The sequence below is a fragment of the Coregonus lavaretus genome (assembly GCF_964263955.1).
Source record: "Coregonus lavaretus genome assembly, chromosome: 21".
Taxonomy (NCBI): Eukaryota; Metazoa; Chordata; class Actinopteri; order Salmoniformes; family Salmonidae; genus Coregonus; species Coregonus lavaretus.
This window is the reverse complement of record NC_140008.1, coordinates 30152410-30172329: the sequence shown is the minus strand read 5'-3', so window position 1 is coordinate 30172329 and position 19920 is coordinate 30152410. Positions and strand designations below refer to the sequence as shown.

At 42.1% G+C, this 19920-nt stretch overlaps 1 protein-coding gene across 1 annotated transcript in view; it reads left to right on the top strand.

Moving 5' to 3' along the window:
- Nucleotides 1-999: 999 nt before the first annotated feature.
- nos1apa (nitric oxide synthase 1 (neuronal) adaptor protein a) overlaps nucleotides 1000-19920 on the top strand; it is a gene marked incomplete at its 3' end in the record, with an annotated part of 220760 nt that continues 201839 nt past the window's right edge. The window contains exons 1-2 of the mRNA XM_084185811.1: nucleotides 1000-1119; nucleotides 17603-17674. Of these exons, the coding sequence (XP_084041937.1) occupies nucleotides 1015-1119; nucleotides 17603-17674 (177 nt within the window). The 5' untranslated portion in view covers nucleotides 1000-1014. The remainder of the gene's footprint in view (nucleotides 1120-17602; nucleotides 17675-19920) is intronic.

Below are 19920 nucleotides of genomic sequence, written 5' to 3'. Positions count from 1 at the left end.
CATAGACAGAGCTATGGATGCAAGGACTGATGATTCATGATATCAAAATTATAGTTTTAACCATGTTTTGAGGCTATACAGTGTTAATTTACATGTACTTTGTTTACAAACATTGGCGTAAAACAAGCTTATATGTTGGGGTTCTGATGGGGTATGACGGTTAAACTAAACTCATGAGTCATTTATAAGTGATATTCTTCTAGAATCAATGGGTACATATCATTAATTTATAAGTCAAAAAATGGATGTAGCAACTGCTGATTGCCCCTTTAAACTGATAACACAGTGATAAGTAGGCATACTGTTTAACTGTCTACACTGCAATAAGGCCTACACTGTATGTAAACACTAGCCTACCATAATGTCACTACATAGGCTTTACGTTTAACCGAAAGGGCAACTGTTCCTTCTCCCTGTGCTGCTAAGTGACACTGGGCGAATTCGTTTTGCATGGCCCGGTTCCCCGTATTAGCGGAGTTTGTACATTTTAGACCATTCCATTGGTCTTTAAGTGAATTATCCATGCACCGGCCAATTGAAAACGAATTCGCCCTCTTACTATACCATGAATTAACTATGTTCCAATGAAAAGAGGAAGAATTCCCAGATTCTTCCAATCCCAATCTGCCTGGAGAATCCACGCAAGGGGGAGAGTGAGGGGAGGCTGCTCATGGCGTTTTACTAGTGGGGAAAACGACAGGACCAGGAAAACAACATTTTTGATTGTTGGGGTAGTTTTACGTCGCTGAAAGTAACCTGGTGCTACTTATTTCGGAAGTGATTTGATTTGCCGGAGAGGCACGATTGTTTTTGTAAACCAGTCTACTTGCGTGAGCAATAGATACAAAGTTACACCTCCTAGCCCACTGTATACTTGTGTGACACACCGATCTGGGACGACTACTCGTTGCAATGGACCACTGGAATTAAGGGATTTGGGACTCGTTTTGCGTTTTGGATTAACAATTAGGTTCGTCCCCTTCCGTGTGGTGTGAAAACGGATAGTCGGCAGTCATGCCAGCGAAAACAAAGTACAATCTAGTTGATGATGGCCATGATTTGAGAATTCCATTGCATAACGAGGAAGCATTCCAACATGGGATCAATTTCGAAGCAAAGGTGAGTTGTTTTGATATACTACTGTATTGAGATTATTTGCAAAACTATCTCCCAATCCCTCCTTTTCCTCATTAGTGGAGTTAATGTAGGTTTTTGCTAAAATGTGTTTAGCCTATTGAATATTACGGTGGTGTATTGCTGCCACTAAGCAAAATATATGTTTTATATAATTATGAGATAAGATCACTTTATTACGAAATTAATCAATATCTAATTATTACGAATAACCCATGATGTCGTTATTATGAGAAAGATAATGTTATAATGATACAGACCTCGTTATTACGAGAAATATCATGTTGAAATGAGAAAGATGTAGTTATTATTATGAAATAGTCCGGTTGCACGTTATTATGAAAAATAGCCTATGCCTTAGGCTACTTGGCAAGTTTGGCTTCCTCTCATGCACAGGTTGACATTTTGGCCGGTTTGCTTGAGGTAATCAAGTTTTATGTTTTCCTCGGTTTGAGGCATTAGGAGATATTAGAGAGATGGCATTGAGGAATAAAGATGGTGTTGTCATTAGTTTACGTACATTGTGGAGTTACCTAAGACTCAACAAACGGAGAAAACAATCGGACTTACTTGACATAGCTTTATTCCTTCTTGATCAAGTGGGACGACATGGGAAGCTTCATGGATACAAACTAATGCATCTTAAATGCATCCAAGCGGAATATGTGGTGACCCAAAACACAATCAGGCATTTACTTCATCTAGATCCCCATGGAGTGAGCATTTGGGCAGACCTCTCTGGGAACGAGATAACTAGCTTGCTACCTTACCTTCACAACCAAGAGGACATAGAGGAACAGTTTAGGTAACCCAGCTAGCGCAGAACGTTCATTTTTTAAAACATTTTTAGTAATTTAGCATCCAGAGCGATTTACAGGAGCAATTAAGGATAAGTGCCTTGCTCAAGGGCACATCGACAGATTGTTCACCTAGTCGGCTCGGGGATTAGAACCAGCGAGTAACCTTTCGGTTACTGGCACAAGGCTCTTAACCACTAAGCTACTTGCCGCCCAACGTTCCTGTAACGTCCCCTAAAGGTTCTCATTTGGTTCTTAGAAAAATTACTTTCACAGAACGTTCTGGGAACTTTGTAGGAAAGTTATTTTTCTATGAACCAAAGGAGAACCTTTAGGGAATGTTGTTGTTTTGGTAAGGTAGAAACACATTGTTATGAGAACATTCAAATAACCTCATAAAATAATGTTATTTTTTGGTGAATTAGAACTTTTACATAAAATTCCCCTGTGGTTCCCGTTTGGTTGTTGAAAGAAAGAAAATTCTGTGAACGTTCTGGAAACTTTGCATATCTAAGGACCATATTGGATCAAACTGCTGAAAGAGGAGATAAAGTGTATGTGGAGGTGAGTGCACATCATTTTGTAAATAACTAGTTTTTTTATTCCCCCCCCAAAGAAACTTGTTTAAACTCTCCTTTACAATTTGTTTACAAGACAAACGGTCATGTGACACCATGGTCACCACAGCAACTGTTGACAGTTGGGGAAATGGCTGCCAGGCAGTTTAGGTTGTTTAAAGTACTGCTAATATTACTATTCTTACAGGTAAGGAGTCAGAGAAACATACTAAAACTACAACATCTGTTTATATGAACATGTTAGGGGGTAGCATAGTTATTTTTGAACGTTTTGTGTATGCAGAATAAAAAAATGTATGCGTAAATTAGCTAGCTTAGCTAGCGTGTTCTCCAGCTGCATTGGCTGCTAGCTAGGTCTGACCATAAAAACATATTTTTTTGGGAGAGTGACAAATTAGGTCTGATAACCCTCTTGCTATGTTATATTTTATTATTATTTTGAAACGGATGGCACTAATTTGATTTGTTGAATTAGACTACTTGGCTAGTACCTGACGATGGTAACCAAGTCACATGACCCGTTGTGTAAATAAGGAAGTGATTGCAATTAAATAGTACAGAGGTTTTTAAAGAAAATCAATTGGATATCACATTATTTCCACTGAAATACATTAGTAATTAATTAAATTGTTCAACTGAATACAAAAAGTTTAATTAAATTGAAATTGATTATTTTAACATCACTTTCTGTTTGACTTTTAGCTTGCTTGGACAGTTTCCCCACCTGCACTATGTGAGTTATCTTCTACTTTAGTTTAGCAGAAGGCCACCACAGAGTTGATAAGTGGATGAGATAACAATATATTTACTAAGTGATTAATCAGTTTCAGATTTTGTCTCATTTGCAGCTCCATTTTGTCAAGAAGTCTACTAGTAAAATGAGAGTAGGTTTACTTTACTACTACAGTGTACACTCACCAGACGGTTTATTAGGTACAGGACCCCGTTCAGGAAAATTGATTGCTTCTACAACTACTAGTCCACTTATCTCTTGGCTACCATTTTTCACAGATGGAGCAATTGTGGGACACCACCACTTGTGAACACCTACTCAACCTCTAAGGTAAAGGGCTTACAGTAACTTGATAGCATTGAAGCATTCACATCGAAACAATTAACCTTATTTTGTTGCCAATCCCAAATGGACCCCTATGCACTTGTGGAGATCTGAGATGATTTGATGGGTCTAAACAATATGGTTAAACTTCCACCTTGCCTATCAGAGGGCTAATTGGAATTATTACCAATTTGCTTACACCTGTCAAATCCTCTCAGATCTCCTCAAGTGCCTAGGGTGTAGGGCAGGGGTGTTCAACTCTTACCCTACGAGGGTCGGAGCCTGCTGGTTTTCTGCTCTACCTGATAACTGATTGTACACACCTTGTTTCCCAGGTCTAAATCAGTCCCTGATTAGAGGAGAACAATGAAAAAAATGCAGTGGGACTGGCTTCGAGGTCCAGAGTTGAGTTTGAGGGCTCTAGGGGTTTATTTGGGATTGGGCCATACTTTTGGAATCAGAACTTTCAAATGAAGTGTGACATACATTAGACATCTGTTATGGTTAACATGTGATTCATTTAGTCTCACAGAAGTTTCTCCAACAAGCTCACCTGGAAGTGTCACAGAGCAGAGGTACAGTAAATGGCCTACATTAACTTAATAGTATTTAAAAAACATTGAAGCATTCACATCGAAACAGTGGACCTTTATTTTTTTAGTGTCACATTTTAGAGCCTGAACTTTCAAATGAACTCTGATGTCTGTTGACATTAACATGTGATTCATTTTGTCTCAGACATCACTCCACTCAACCATACCGCAAGACAGCAGAGGTAAATGGCTAACAGTAACTTTATATATTTAAAAACATTGAAGCATTCACATCAAAACAATAGACCTTATTTTGTGGCGTCAACAATGAAGTGTGACATACAGTACATTAGGCGTCTGTTAACAGACATCTCTCCACCCAACCGTACTGCAACAGTCCCAGTCTCTCCACCCAACCGTACTGCAACAGTCCCAGTCTCTCCACCCAACCGTACTGCAACAGTCCCAGTCTCTCCACTCGTCCCGCAGTCTCTCCACCCAACCGTACTGCAACAGTTCCAGTCTCTCCACCCAACCGTACTGCAACAGTCCCAGTCTCTCTACCCAACCGTACTGCAACAGTCCCAGTCTCTCCACCCAACCGTACTGCAACAGTCCCAGTCTCTCCACTTGTCCCGCGGTCTCTCCACCCAACCGTACTGCAACAGTCCCAGTCTCTCCACTCGTCCCGCAGTCTCTCCATTTAAAAACATTGAAGCATTCACATCAAAACAATAGACCTTATTTTGTGGCGTCAACAATGAAGTGTGACATACAGTACATTAGGCGTCTGTTAACAGACATCTCTCCACCCAACCGTACTGCAACAGTCCCAGTCTCTCCACCCAACCGTACTGCAACAGTCCCAGTCTCTCCACCCAACCGTACTGCAACAGTCCCAGTCTCTCCACTCGTCCCGCAGTCTCTCCACCCAACCGTACTGCAACAGTTCCAGTCTCTCCACCCAACCGTACTGCAACAGTCCCAGTCTCTCTACCCAACCGTACTGCAACAGTCCCAGTCTCTCCACCCAACCGTACTGCAACAGTCCCAGTCTCTCCACTTGTCCCGCGGTCTCTCCACCCAACCGTACTGCAACAGTCCCAGTCTCTCCACTCGTCCCGCAGTCTCTCCACCCAACCGTACTGCAACAGTCCCAGTCTCTCCACTCGTTCCGCAGTCTCTACACCCAACCGTACTGCAACAGTCCCAGTCTCTCCACTCGTCCCGCAGTCTCTCCACCTAACCGTACTGCAACAGTCCCAGTCTCTCCACTCGTCCCGCAGTCTCTCCACCCAGAAGAGGAGGACCTGCCCTCTGTGACAGTAAATAAACACTGAAACGTACACATTTAGTACAAATATAATGTTCCTTGTTAAAGCTAGAATCCTTAATAGAAACAATAAAAAAGCAGTCTTCCCGTATCCGTTTTGGTAAAAAGCTGAGGGATGGGCCTGTCATAGACAGATGATCTTTTCTGTTGCATTTCTCTTATTTGTTCATACAATCCTGTCTCTATAACTCCCCTTATGTATGCTGTTAGTATAGAAGCGTGCCAACTTAACTTTACAAAAGTTAATACAAATCAAATGTATTTGTCGCATGTGCCGAATACAACAAGTGTGTAGAGTTTACCGTGAAATGCTTACTTATGAGCACTTTCCCAACAATGCAGTTAAAAAGTACGAAAATTAACTATAGATAAAAATACAAATAGTAACACAATAAAATAACAATAACGAGGCTATATACAGGCTATATACAGTACAAGGAGTATCGGTACCGAGTTAGTGTACTGGGGTACGAGGGAGTTGGGTTGATTGAGGTAATATGTACATGTAGGTTTGGTTAGATGATTGAAGTACTGTACTTGTAAGGTCATATTTTATAATTTAGCTAGTCATGTTGGCAATAGAATAAGCTTTCAAATGATGGCCACCTGACCCAGATTGCTATTTATAATGGACCGTTTTTGGATTGCAACAACAGTGTGATGGTGGGGATACAGGGCTGTGTTCCAAAAAATTAATGAATAAATACAAGCAGGGCATAAAATTAACACCCGCCAAATGCGGGTAGATTTAGGTATTGGGGGGTAAGAATGTCTATTTTTACCAGCCACGTAGGCAAGTGGTGAATTTGCAGGGCTCAACAGTGCGAGCATTACATTCACATTTGCGAGTAAAAAGTCAAGTATGAGCACATGCTGCAGTAGCTGTTTTCAAAGTATTTCTGACGTTTTGTTTAGCAGCTGCCAATCGCAGAAAGAAATACAAAAAAAAAATCCCTTTTCTTTTACCTCTAGGATAAAGCATCTGTATGCAGGGGTGGAAATAGAATTTGAAGGAGTGAAATATGTTGAGGTTGTTCCAACCACTTGGATTGTTAAAACAGATTCAGTATGTTTCTACTTTGACAACAAACAAACAGATTGTGTTCTGACCTTCAAAAAATAAATAATTGTAATATACAGTTGAAGTCAGAAGTAATTTTTCCAGCAATTGTTTACAGACAGATTATTTCACTTATAATTCACTGTATCACAATTCCAGTGGGTCAGAAGTTTACATACACTAAGTTGACTGTGCCTTTAAACATCTTGGAAAATTCCAGAAAATGATGTCATGGCTTTAGAAGCTTCTGATAGGCTCCTTGACATCATTTGAGTCAATTGGAGGTGTACCTGTGGATGTATTTCAAGGCCTACCTTCAAACTCAGTGCCTCTTTGCTTGACATCATAGGAAAATCAAAATAAATCAGCCAAGACCTCAGAAAAAAATTTGTAGACCTCCACAAGTCTGGTTGATCCTTGGGAGCAATTTCCAAATGCCTGAAGGTACCACATTCATCTGTACAAACAATAGTACGCAAGTATAAACACCATGGGACCACGCAGCTGTCATACCGCTCAGGAAGGAGACGCGTTCTGTCTCCTAGAGATGAACGTACTTTGGTGCGAAAAGTGCAAATCAATCCCAGAAAAACAGCAAAGGACCTTGTGAAGATGCTGGAGGAAACAGGTACAAAAGTATCTATATCCACACTAAAACGAGTCCTATATCGACATAACCTGAAAGGCCGCTCAGCAAGGAAGCCGCTCCAAAACCGCCATAAAAAAAGCCAGACTACGGTTTGCAACTGCACACATGGGGACAAAGATCGTACTTTTTGGAGAAATGTCCTCTGGTCTGATTAAACAAAAATAGAACTGTTTGGCCATAATGACCATTGTTATGTTTGGAGGAAAAAAGGGAACGCTTGCAAGCCGAAGAACACCATCCCAACCGTGAAGCACGGGGCTGACAGCATCATGCTGTGGGGGTGCTTTTCTGCAGGAGGGAATGGTGCACTTCACAAAATAGATGGCATCATGAGGAAGGAAAATTATGTGGATATATTGAAGCAACATCTCAAGACATGAGTCAGGAAGTTAAAGCTTGGTCGCAAATGGGTCTTCCAAATGGACAATGACCCCAAGCATACTTCCAAAGTTGTGGCAAAATAGCTTAAGGACAACAAAGTCAAGGTATTGGAGTGGCCATCACAAAGCCCTGACCTCAATCCTATATAACATTTGTGGGCAGAACTGAAAAAGCGTTTGCGAGCAAGGAGGCCTACAAACCTGACTCAGTTACACCAGCTCTGTCAGGAGGAATGGGCCAAAATTCACCCAACTTATTGTGGGAAGCTTGTGGAAGTCTACCCGAATCGTTTGAACCAAGTTAAACAATTTAAAGGCAATGCTATCAAATACTATTTGAGTGTATGTAAACTTCTGACCCACTGGGAATGTGATGAAAGAAATAAAAGCTGAAATAAATCATTATCTCTACTATTATTCTGACAATTCACATTCTTAAAATATAGTGGTGATCCTAACTGACCTAAGACAGGGAATCTTTACTAGGATTAAATGTTAGGAATTGTGAAAAACTGAGTTTAAATGTATTTGGCTAAGGTGTATGTAAACTTCCGACTTCAACTGTATATTGGGTTATAATTGAAATATACTGTAACCTCTTCATCAGGGTGTGTATTGCTAATGGACCAAAAAAGGTAACCCCAAAAAAGTTAAACTGTGAAAGACCCGACAAGACATGTAAAATGCAATGGCCAGAGTTCTGGAGACCACAGGTAAATTGAATATGTTTAAGACTGATAGTATGAAATCTGGATTCAGTATGACAGTCTAATAGGGCATGTCCAGTATGGGACTTTACATTGGGGTTTGGCCTATCAAATAACCATTGTAGAATTATTTGTAACCCGATTATTATTATTTTTAGACTCGTATGACAGACCAAAGAAGAAAGTTAACTGGGCAGAGGAGACATCTAATTTGGAGACAGATCATCTCCCAAAAAATTAAACACTTTCGAGACTATAAAAGTCATGGTAATACCGGTAATCTATATAACTAGCAGTTAACATTACGGTGCCCTAGCAGGCCAGGTTTAATTTATGTTTGTTGCCATTGGCCGGCCGGGATGTCCCATCGCAATGGCGAAGAGGCAGAGCAGAAAAAGGAGACAGACAGACAGTTAAAGTAAGCACAATTGTAGGCTGTTTCTTGATCTACAGTATACTGAATCACACCTGTGTGTTCATTTGTGGTGTGGTCATTGAAAAAACAATACATTTGATTCTCACTTTTATTTAAATGTATATTTAACATTAATTTGTTTACAGTCAGCTCACAAAACTGCGATGTATGCAGCACCAGAGGTACACAATAGTGATGCTAAATTAGGAACTTTCAAAAGAAACATGAAAATACATTCCAATACCTATAACGAATAACGTGTTTTATTTTGTTTTACAGCTGTCTCTCCACTGTCCAACGATGGTAAAAAGCTCAACTTACAACTATTTCAAAATATTGAAGCATCCTTGTATGTTGTACCCAGGGCCTAAAATTAACACCCGGCAAATACGAGTAGATTTTGGCATTGGCAGGTGGTCAGGGCTCCACAGTGTGAGCATTTCTGTGTGGACCAAAAAGTTAATTTTAGGCCCTGATTGTAACCATCTTAGTGGTGCCAAATTTGGAACTTTCAAATGAAGTGTAGCATACAGTGGCTTGCGAAAGTATTCACCCCCCTTGGCATTTTTCCTGTTTTGTTGCCTTACAACCTGGATTTAAAATAGATTTTTGGGGGGTTTGTATCATTTGATTTACACAACATGCCTACCATTTTGAAGATGCAAAATATATATTTTTTGTGAAACAAACAAGAAATAAGAAAAAACAACAGAACACTTGAGCGTGCATAACTATTTTTTGGGTACTTTTTACCCCTTTTTCTCCCCAATTGGTAGTTACAATCTTGTCCCATCGCTGCAACTCCGGGAGAGGTGAAGGTCGAGAGCCATGCGTCCTCCGAAACACGACCCCGCCAAGCCGCACTGCTTGTTGACACACTGCTCGCTTAACCCAGAAGCAAGCCGCACCAATGTGTCGGAGGAAACATCGTACAGCTGGCAACCGAAGTCAGCGTGCATGCACCTGGCCCGCCACAAGGAGTCGATAGAGCGCGATGGGCCATGGACATCCCGGCCGGCCAAACCCTCCCCTAACTCAGACGACGCTGGGCCAACTGTGCGCCGTCTCATGGGTCTCCCGGGCGTGGCTGGCTGTGACACAGCCTGGGATCGAACACGGGTCGACTCTAGCACTGCGATGCAGTGCCTTAAACCGTTGCGCCACTCGGGAGGCCCCGAGCCTGAACTTTCAATTGAAGTGCAAAATACATTAGACGTTGGTTAATGTTAACATGTGATTCATTTTGTTTCAAAGACATCTCTCCACCCAACCGTACCGCAACACAGTCCCAAAGCACAGGTAAATGGCTTACAGTAACTTCATAATATAACAAAATTGAAGCATTCACATTAAAACAATATATCTTATTTTGCTCTATCATAGGTCCAATCCCACATTGACCCCCTAGACCCTATGCACTTGTGGAGATCTGATTTGATGGGTCTAAACAATATGGTGAAACTTCCACCTAGCCTATCAAAGGGCCAATTTGAATTATTACCAAATGGAGTTGATTTGGGATTGGGCCATACTTTTGGAACCAGAACTTGCAAATGAAGTGTGACATACAGTGCCTTCGGAAAGTATTCAGACGGCTTGACTTTTTCCACATTTTGTACGTTACAGCCTTATTCTAAAATTGATTAAATTGTTTTTTCCCCCCTCATCAATCTACACACTATATATACCCCATAATGACAAAGCAAAAACATGCTTTTAGAAATGTTAGCTAATTTATAAAAAATGTACTTAAATATCACATTTACATAAGTATTCAGACCCTTTACTCAGTACTTTGTTGAAGCACCTTTGGCAGCAATTACAGCCTTGAGTCTTCTTGGGTATGATGCTACAAGCTTGGCACACCTGTATTTGGGGAGTTTCTCCCATTCGTCTCTGCAAATCCACTCAAGCTCTGTCAGGTTGGATGGGGAGCGTTGCTGCACAGCTATTTTCAGGTCTCTCCAGAGATGTTCGATCGGGTTCAAGTCCGTGCTCTGGCTGGGCCACTCAAGGACATCAAATCAAACTTTATTTGTCACATGCGCCGAATACAACAGGTGAAGACCTTAACGTGCAATGCTTACTTACATTCAGAGACTTGACCCGAAGCCACTCCTGCGTTGTCTTGGCTGTGTGCTTAGGGTCATTGTCCTGTTGGAAGGTGAACCTTCGCCCCAGTCTGAGGTCCTGAGCGCTCTGGAGCAGGTTTTCATCAAGGATCTCTCTGTACTTTGCTCCGTTCATCTTTTCCTCCATCCTGACTAGTCTCCCAGTCCCTGCCGCTGAAAAACATCCCCACAGCATGATGCTGCCACCACCATTCTTCACCGTAGGGCTGGTGCCAGGTTTCCTCCAGACGTGACGCTTTAAATTCAGGCCAAAGAGTTCAATTTTGGTTTCATCAGACCAGGGAATCTTGTTTCTCATAGTCTGAGATTCTTTAGGTGACTTTTGGCAAACTCTATGCGGGCTGTCATGTGCCTTTTACTGAGGACTGGCTTCCGTCTGGCCACTCTACCATAAAGTCCTAATTGTTGGAGTGCTGCAGAGATGGTTGTCCTTCTGGAAGGTTCTCCAATCTCCACAGAGGAACTTTGGAGCTCTGTCAGAGTGACCATCAGGTTCTTGGTCACCTCCCTTACCATGGCCCTTCTCCCCCGATTGCTCAGTTTGACTGGCCAGCCAGCTCTAGGAAGAGTCTTGGTGGTTCCAAACATCTTCCATTTTAAGAATGATGGAGGCCACTGTGTTCTTGGGGACCTTCAATGCTGCAGAATTATTTTGTTACCCTTCCCCAGATCTGTGCCTCGACACAATCCTGTCTCGGAGATCTACGGACAATACCTTCGACCTCATGGCTTGGTTTTTGCTTTGACATGCACTGTCAACTGTGGGACCTTATATAGACAGGTGTGTGCCTTTCCAAATCAAATCAAATTGTATTGGTCACATACACATATTTAGCAGATGTTATTGCGAGTGTAGCGAAATGCTTGTGTTCCTAGCTCCAACAGTGCAGTAGTATCTAACAATTCACAACAATACACAAATCTAAAAGTAAAATAATGGAATTAAGAAATATATAAATATTAGTACGAGCAATGTCGGAGTGGCATTGACTAAAATACAGGAGAATAGAATACAGTATATACATATGAGATGAGTAAAGCAGTATGTAAACATTATTAAAGTGACTAGTGTTCCATTATTAAAGTGGCCTGCGATTCCATATCTATGTATATAGGGCAGCAGCCTCTAAGGTGCAGGGTTGAGTAACCGGGTGGTAGCCGGCTAGTAATCATGTCCAATCAATTGAATTTACCACAGGTTGACTCCAATCAAGTTGTAGAAACATCTCAAGGATGATCAATGGAAACAGGATGCACCTGAGCTCAATTTCGAGTCTCATTGGAAAGGGACTGAATACGTATGTAAATAAATGAGCAAAACATTTGAAAAACCTGTTTTCGCTTTGTCATTATGGGGTATTGTGAGATAGATGAGTTTATTTTTTATTTTTTTATCTATTTTAGAATAAGACCATAACGTAACAATGTGGAAAAGGTCAAGGGGTCTGAATACTTTCCGAATGGACTGTATACCTGGAGATATAAGCAGTGTTTCAGTCTCTCTTTCCCAGCTTTGATGCACCTGTACTGTCTCCGCCTTGTAGATGGTAGCGGGGTGAACAGGCCATGGCTCGGGTGGCTGAGGTCCTTGATGATCCTCTTGATCTTCCTGTGGCACCGGGTGCTGTAGATGTCCTGGAGGGCAGGCAGTGTGCCCCTGGTGATGCGTTGGGCTGACCGCGCCACCCTCTGGAGAGCCCTGCGGTTGCGGACGGTGCAGTTGCCAAACCAGGCGGTGATACAGTCTGACAGGATGCTCTCAATAGGGCATCTTTAGAAGTGTGTATCCAAAGTGGGGATGAGGAGGATCCTAACTTGTTACTTGAATATATTGCAGATTCTCGATGACAGGAAAACATGCCTTGCCTTAAACAGTCTTGTCCATAGTTGTCAGTTTAATGTACTAAGATCTTCAGGAGTAAATTTTAACTTTTCAGAAAAAGGAGGCACTACCCAGGCAATTCTCAGGTATTTTGATGCCTCAACAGCTCATCCTTTCCTTAGGAGAGCATCCTCACCTGGCTGATAGTGGACTGTTTCAGCAGGATCCAAAAGGCAGGCGGTCTGCTGGAGAACCTAGAGGAGCTGCTGGAGTTAACCACACACAGCAATGCCGTTGGTCAGGTGGCCCACTCACTTCTCAGTCTCCTGAGGATTGGAAAACAAAATAGATTAGTTGAAAGGCACACTGTCAGGTCGGGATTAGATGAACCCTAAACTAATATAGAACATAATGTATTCAAAAAATTACTTCTGTAAACTTCTAATCAGGCAACAGCCCCCTTACAGTCTCTGGGATTGTCCCCTGAGGGAATCAAATTATTCACTATTGTAAATCATCTGACCATGATAACATTTAATTTTGAAAGTAATATGAGCGCCTCAAGAAGAATGTGAAGACCCTAGTAGATAATTGAAGTGGGTGGAAGCAAGCGGGGTTGTAACTGTGACCCACCTGGAAGTCAAAGCCAGGCTGGGCTGGAGTGAAGCTTAGGCCAAGAAGTTATGCGGCGGGGTCCAGCTGAGGCCACTATGAAGGAGATGGGAGACCACGTGGCACCTAGGGTGGAGACAGGGAGATGGAAGGGAGAGGGGGGTATCTGTGAGTGGAGTGCTGTCAATATAACGTCATGTCAAATGTGAGTGTGTGTGTGTGTGTTTCTGCCTGCCTGCCTGTCAGTTGCTACTCAAAGCATAGTCTACCTCGGTCAGTAGATCATTACATGGCGATGAACTTGGCTCCTACTTCGGCTGGCGGACTTCTTCCTGGCCTCAGCAATGGTCAGCAGACTGCACCGAGGGGTGAAGGACAGCAGGGGGATCTGATATGATAGGTGCTTACCTCCTGCAGTAGAAGTGTTGAACGTAAAATAAAGCATCTCTCATGGTGATTGGATGTCAAATAAATCCTTGCCAATAGTTGAGAAGAGCTGCTGTTGCTAGGCTAGTCCCAGATCTGTATGTCCACTCACCCACTTCTACCAGGGGGTCAATCTGTAGTTATAGAAAGGATGAGGGAGAGAGAGAATTTGCTATCAGAGTAGGAGTGCTGGTCTAGGACCAGGTCCACTCTGTCTGTATAATATTAGTATTCATTATGATCTTACCTTTTGCAAATTCTTAGTCTGGATTGTTCTCTTGGGTAAAATTGGACCAAGTGCATTAACGAAATATAATTAGTACTGTAAATCCATATGTACATGTACTAGCTAGCTAGCACTTTAGTAGTACCTAATATAGGATACTTGTATCTGCTGTTACAGATTAACTCATGACGATGAGCTCCTACATGTGCTCCAGTAAAGTTGCCCTCAGTGGCCACCACCACTCCTCAGCCACATCTGGAACTCCAAGACAAACAGACCGACAGACACAGTCTGATACCTGGGCAAAATAGACAAATGCAAAACCAATGTTGCTATTCATAGGTTGCACCAGCCTGTTCAACCTCTCTTTCGTATCGTCTGAGATCCCCAGAGATTGGAAAGCTGCCGCAGTCATCCCCCTCTTCAAAGGGGGTGACACTCTAGATCAAAACTGTTACAGACCTATATCCATCCTGCCCTGCCTTTCGAAATAATTTGAAAGCCAAGTTAACAAACAGATCACCGACCACTTCGAATCCCACCGTACCTTCTCCGCTATACAATCTGGTTTCGGAGCTGGTCATGGGTGCACCTCAGCCACGCTCAAGGTCCTAAACGATATAATAACCGCGATCGATAAAATACAGTACTGTGCAGCCATCTTCATCGACCTGGCCGAGGCTTTTGACTCTGTCAATCACCGCATTCTTATTGGCAGACTAAATAGCCTTGGTTTCTCAAATGACTGCCTCGCCTGGTTCACCAACTACTTCTCAGATAGAGGTCAATGTGTCAAATCGGAGGGCCTGTTGTCTGGACCTCTGGCAGTCTCTATGGGGGTGCCACAGGGTTCAATTCTCGGGCCGACTCTATTCTCTGTGTATATCAATGATGTCGCTCTTGCTGCTGGTGACTCTCAGATCCACCTCTACGCAGACGACACAATTTTGTATACATCTGGCCCTTCATTGGACACTGTGTTAACAAACCTCCAAACGAGCTTCAATGCCATACAACACTCCTTCCGTGGCCTCCAACTGCTCTTAAACGCTAGTAAAACTAAATGCATGCTCTTCAATCGAACGCTGCTTGCACCCGCCCGCCCGACTAGAATCACTACTCTCGGCGGGTCTGACTTAGAATATGTGGACAACTACAAATACCTAGGTGTCTGGTTAGACTGTAAACTCTCCTTCCAGACTCACATTAAGCATCTCCAATCCAAAGTTAAATCTAGAATTGGCTTCCTATTTCGCAACAAAGCCTCCTTCACTCATGCTGCTAAACATGCCCTCGTAAAACTGACTATCCTACCGATCCTTGACTTCGGCGATGTCATTTACAAAATAGCTTCCAACACTTTACTCAGCAAATTGGATGTAGTCTATCACAGTGCCATCTGTTTTGTCACCAAAGCCCCATATACTACCCACCATTGTGACCTGTACGCTCTCGTTGGCTGGCCCTCACTACATATTCATCGCCAAACCCACTGGCTCCAGGTCATCTATGAATCACTTCTTATCCCGCCTTATCTTAGCTCATTGGTCACCATAGCAACACCCACCCGTAGTATGCGTTCCAGCAGGTATATCTCACTGGTCATCCCCAAAGCCAACACCTCCCTTGGCCGCCATTCCTTCCAGTTCTCTGCTGCAAATGACTGGAACAAACTGCAAAAATCTCTGAAGCTGGAAACACTTATCTCCCTCACTGTCTTTAAGCATCAGTTGTCAGAGCAGCTTACCGATCACTGCACCTGTACACAGCCCATCTGTAATTAGCCCACCCAACTACCTCATCCCCATATTGTTATTTATTTTGCTTATTTGCACCCCAGTCTCTCTATTTGCACATCATCTTCTGCACATCTATCACTCCAGTGTTAATACTAAATTGTAATTATTTTGCACTATGGTATATTTATTGCCTTACCTCCATAACTTACTACATTTGCACACACTGTATATAGATTTTCTATTGTGTTATTGACTGTACGTTTTGTTTATTACATATGTAACTCTGTGTTGTTGTTGTTTTTATTGCACTGCTTTGCTTTATCTTGGCCAGGTCGCAGTTGTAAATGAGAACTTGTTCTCAACTGGCTTACCTGGTTAAAGAAATACAATTAAAACCTCCGTCACTGGGTCGCATCGTCACGTTCTCAAGCCGCCCTCTGCTGATGGTGCCATAGTGGTGCCCAAAAGTCATGATAGATGGAGGCCAATGGAGGCTGCTGAGGGGAGCACGGCTCATAATAATGGCTGGAATGGAGCAAACACATAGAAACCATGTGTTTGATGTATTTGACACCATTCCATTAATGCCGCTCCAGCCATTACCACGAGCCCTGTGTGTCTGTCTGTCTTGGAGTTCCAGAGCCTGTCCTCCCCAATTTAAGGTGCCACCAACATCCTGTGATGGAGGCTAACGACTGTTTCGTCTAAATAACACAACAGTTGCCTGAAAATATGATGACATTGCAATGACAAGTAGGCAAATGTTTAGTAGGAAACAACTTTGCCATCATTAACATGTTGTGAAATGGATGGCGATGTTGTCATTAGCTAGCAAAGTTTGTCAAAAATAGCTAGCAATGGTAACGTTAGCTAACGAAAATTCTGTGGTCTCCTCTCAATCTTGGCTAGCTAGCTAACGTTACTCTGCATCTAAAGTCAATCTGGCAGCATTAAAATGATGATAAAAGCTTTCCCTACAAAATGATTTCCCTCCCTTTGCAATCTTTGTATTTCCAAGCCACTGTAATACACTTTTGATTAAATCAGCGCTCATTGAGAATGCATTGAGTAGAATGATCGATCAGTCGGACATGCTTCTCAGATAGAGGCTTGCTTGTTCTTGAGAATAGCCATAGCTAGTTACCATAGTGATCCCTCGAGAGTATCTAATTTCAGTGCATCATTCATATAGCTTGCTAGCTAGCTAGTTGGCTGTGCTAGAAATAATATAATCATGCTAGCTAATTGTTTCAATGCACCTTCCAAATTCTTGAAATTACAAGACAAAAAGGACACTTACCTAAGATGTTCCTCTATGTCCTCTTGGTTGTGAAGGTTAGGTAGCAAGCTAGCTAATCTTGTTCCTAGATACTTCCACCCAAATGCGCACTCCATGGGGGTCTAGAATATGAAGTAAATTCCTGACTGTGTTTTGTTTGTATCCATGAACCTTCCCATGTCGGACCAGTTGATCAAGAAGGAATCACGCTATATCAAGGAGGTTCGATCGTTTTTTCCATCTGTGTAGAGCCTTAGAGAACTCCGCAATGGACGTCAACTAATGACAGTACCATCTATATTGCTCATGACACTAATACTGTATCTCCCAATTTCTCAAACCGAGGAGAAAATAGAAGTTTATTAACTCAAGCAAACTGGAAATAATGTCAACCCGTGCATGAGTGGAAGCCAAGCTTGCAGAGTAGCCTATGCTAACTTTTCAGCATAATAAAGGCTATTTCTCTTAATAACGTGCAACCGGATTATCTTGTATTAACAAGATCTTTCTCATTATAATGTTATCTTTCTCGTAATAACGAGATAATGGATTATTTAATTATTGTTATTTAATTATTTTGTAATAGCGTGATATTATCTCGTAATAATTATATACAAAAACAAACTTCTGAGTGGCAGCAATACGCCACTGTAGAATATATCACAATGGTCAAATAAATATGGTAACATTTCTATCCTTGCTTTCTGTTTTGTTCCTAACCAGTACATCGGGAGTCTGGACGTGGCTCGGCCGAACAGCAGAGTGGAGATCGTGGCTGCTATGAGGAGAATACGGGTTAGTTGTGCCCTTCATCTAAACAAACTACCTCACCTCATCTACTCTTGTTCTGTTGTCGAACCTGCCACATAATGCCCCATTGGCATGTAGGCTATGGGGTGAATCTAGCTAGATACAGTGGGGGAAAAAAGTATTTAGTCAGCCACCAATTGTGCAAGTTCTCCCACTTAAAAAGATGAGAGAGGCTTGTAATTTTCATCATAGGTACACGTCAACTATGACAGACAAATTGAGGAAAAAATATCCAGAAAATCACATTTGTAGGATTTGTAATGAATTTATTTGCAAATTATGGTGGAAAATAAGTATTTGGTCACCTACAAACAAGCAAGATTTCTGGCTCTCACAGACCTGTAACTTCTTCTTTAAGAGGCTCCTCTGTCCTCCACTCGTTACCTGTATTAATGGCACCTGTTTGAACTTGTTATCAGTATAAAAGACACCTGTCCACAACCTCAAACAGTCACACTCCAAACTCCACTATGGCCAAGACCAAAGAGCTGTCAAAGGACACCAGAAACAAAATTGTAGACCTGGGAAGACTGAATCTGCAATAGGTAAGCAGCTTGGTTTGAAGAAATCAACTGTGGGAGCAATTATTAGGAAATGGAAGACATACAAGACCACTGATAATCTCCCTCGATCTGGGGCTCCACGCAAGATCTCACCCTGTGGGGTCAAAATGATCACAAGAACGGTGAGCAAAGATCCCAGAACCACACGGGGGGACCTAGTGAATGACCTGCAGAGAGCTGGGACCAAAGTAACAAAGCCTACCATCAGTAACACAGTACGCCGCCAGGGACTCAAATCCTGCAGTGCCAGACGTGTCCCCCTGCTTAAGCCAGTACATGTCCAGGCCCGTCTGAAGTTTGCTAGAGTGCATTTGGATGATCCAGAAGAGGATTGGGAGAATGTCATATGGTCAGATGAAACCAAAATAGAACTTTTTGGTAAAAACTCAACTCGTCGTGTTTGGAGGACAAAGAATGCTGAGTTGCATCCAAAGAACACCATACCTACTGTGAAGCATGGGGGTGGAAACATCATGCTTTGGGGCTGTTTTTCTGCAAAGGGACCAGGACGACTGATCCGTGTAAAGGAATGAATGGGGCCATGTATCGTGAGATTTTGAGTGAAAACCTCCTTCCATCAGCAAGGGCATTGAAGATGAAACGTGGCTGGGTCTTTCAGCATGACAATGATCCCAAACACACCGCCCGGGCAACGAAGGAGTGGCTTCGTAAGAAGCATTTCAAGGTCCTGGAGTGGCCTAGCCAGCTCGAGATGTCATTAAAAAACATCAAACCCCTCCCCAACTTTAAAAATATTTTCACATTACCCTCCCCTTGTACTTGAAAAAAATGATAACTCAATAAAGGGGAGGGTATTAACTCAAAATAATGATTATGACCACAGTAACAGTGATAGTTTTTTTATTTTTCTAAATATAAGCAGTGGTCAGAAGTAGTGCACTAGATACGGAATGGGACCAGTGCTTATATTTAGGAAAATACTTATAATACTAAAAGTGCCCCGTGTAGCTCAGTTGGTAGAGCATGGCACTTGTAACGCCAGGGTTGTGGGTTCGTTTCCCACGGGGGGCAAGGGGGGCCAGTATGAAAATGTATGCACTCACTTAACTGTAAGTCGCTCTGGATAAGAGCGTCTGCTAAATGACTAAAATGTAAATGTAATAAAGTAGGTCTACCTCAACCTCAATCATAGAGCATTATCATCGTATTTGCGGGTCCCTGAAAAAAAGGGCTTTTATTAAGTCATTTCATGCAATTGTAGTCATTTTACATGACTGAAGACATTAGCAGAATGTATTTTTAATACCACTGTTTTTCTGAGCTAACAGTCGGCTGGCCAGAATATAATAGCAGCCCAATTCATGGACACAATTTTTAACACATCTGGTTAGAACATAACCAATTCAATGACTAACATAATTGAGATACAATCACCAATGTCTCTAGTAAATTATTTTGGTATCCAATGTCTGTCTCCTATGTGTTGATTGAGGAAAACAGGTAGCCTACTCTACTTTTTTTAAGCTCGCTTTCAAGAGAAAATGTCTCTATCAAAAAGTCCCAAAAGAAAGAGATTTAGAAAATAGAAGTTTCAGAATGGACAGAGAGATATGTGTTCATTTTACCACATTTATCCAATGCCAAACCAGTGTGTCTTGTTTGCAGCAAAACTTTCGGGCTGTTTGCAAATAATTACATCTGAGAGGT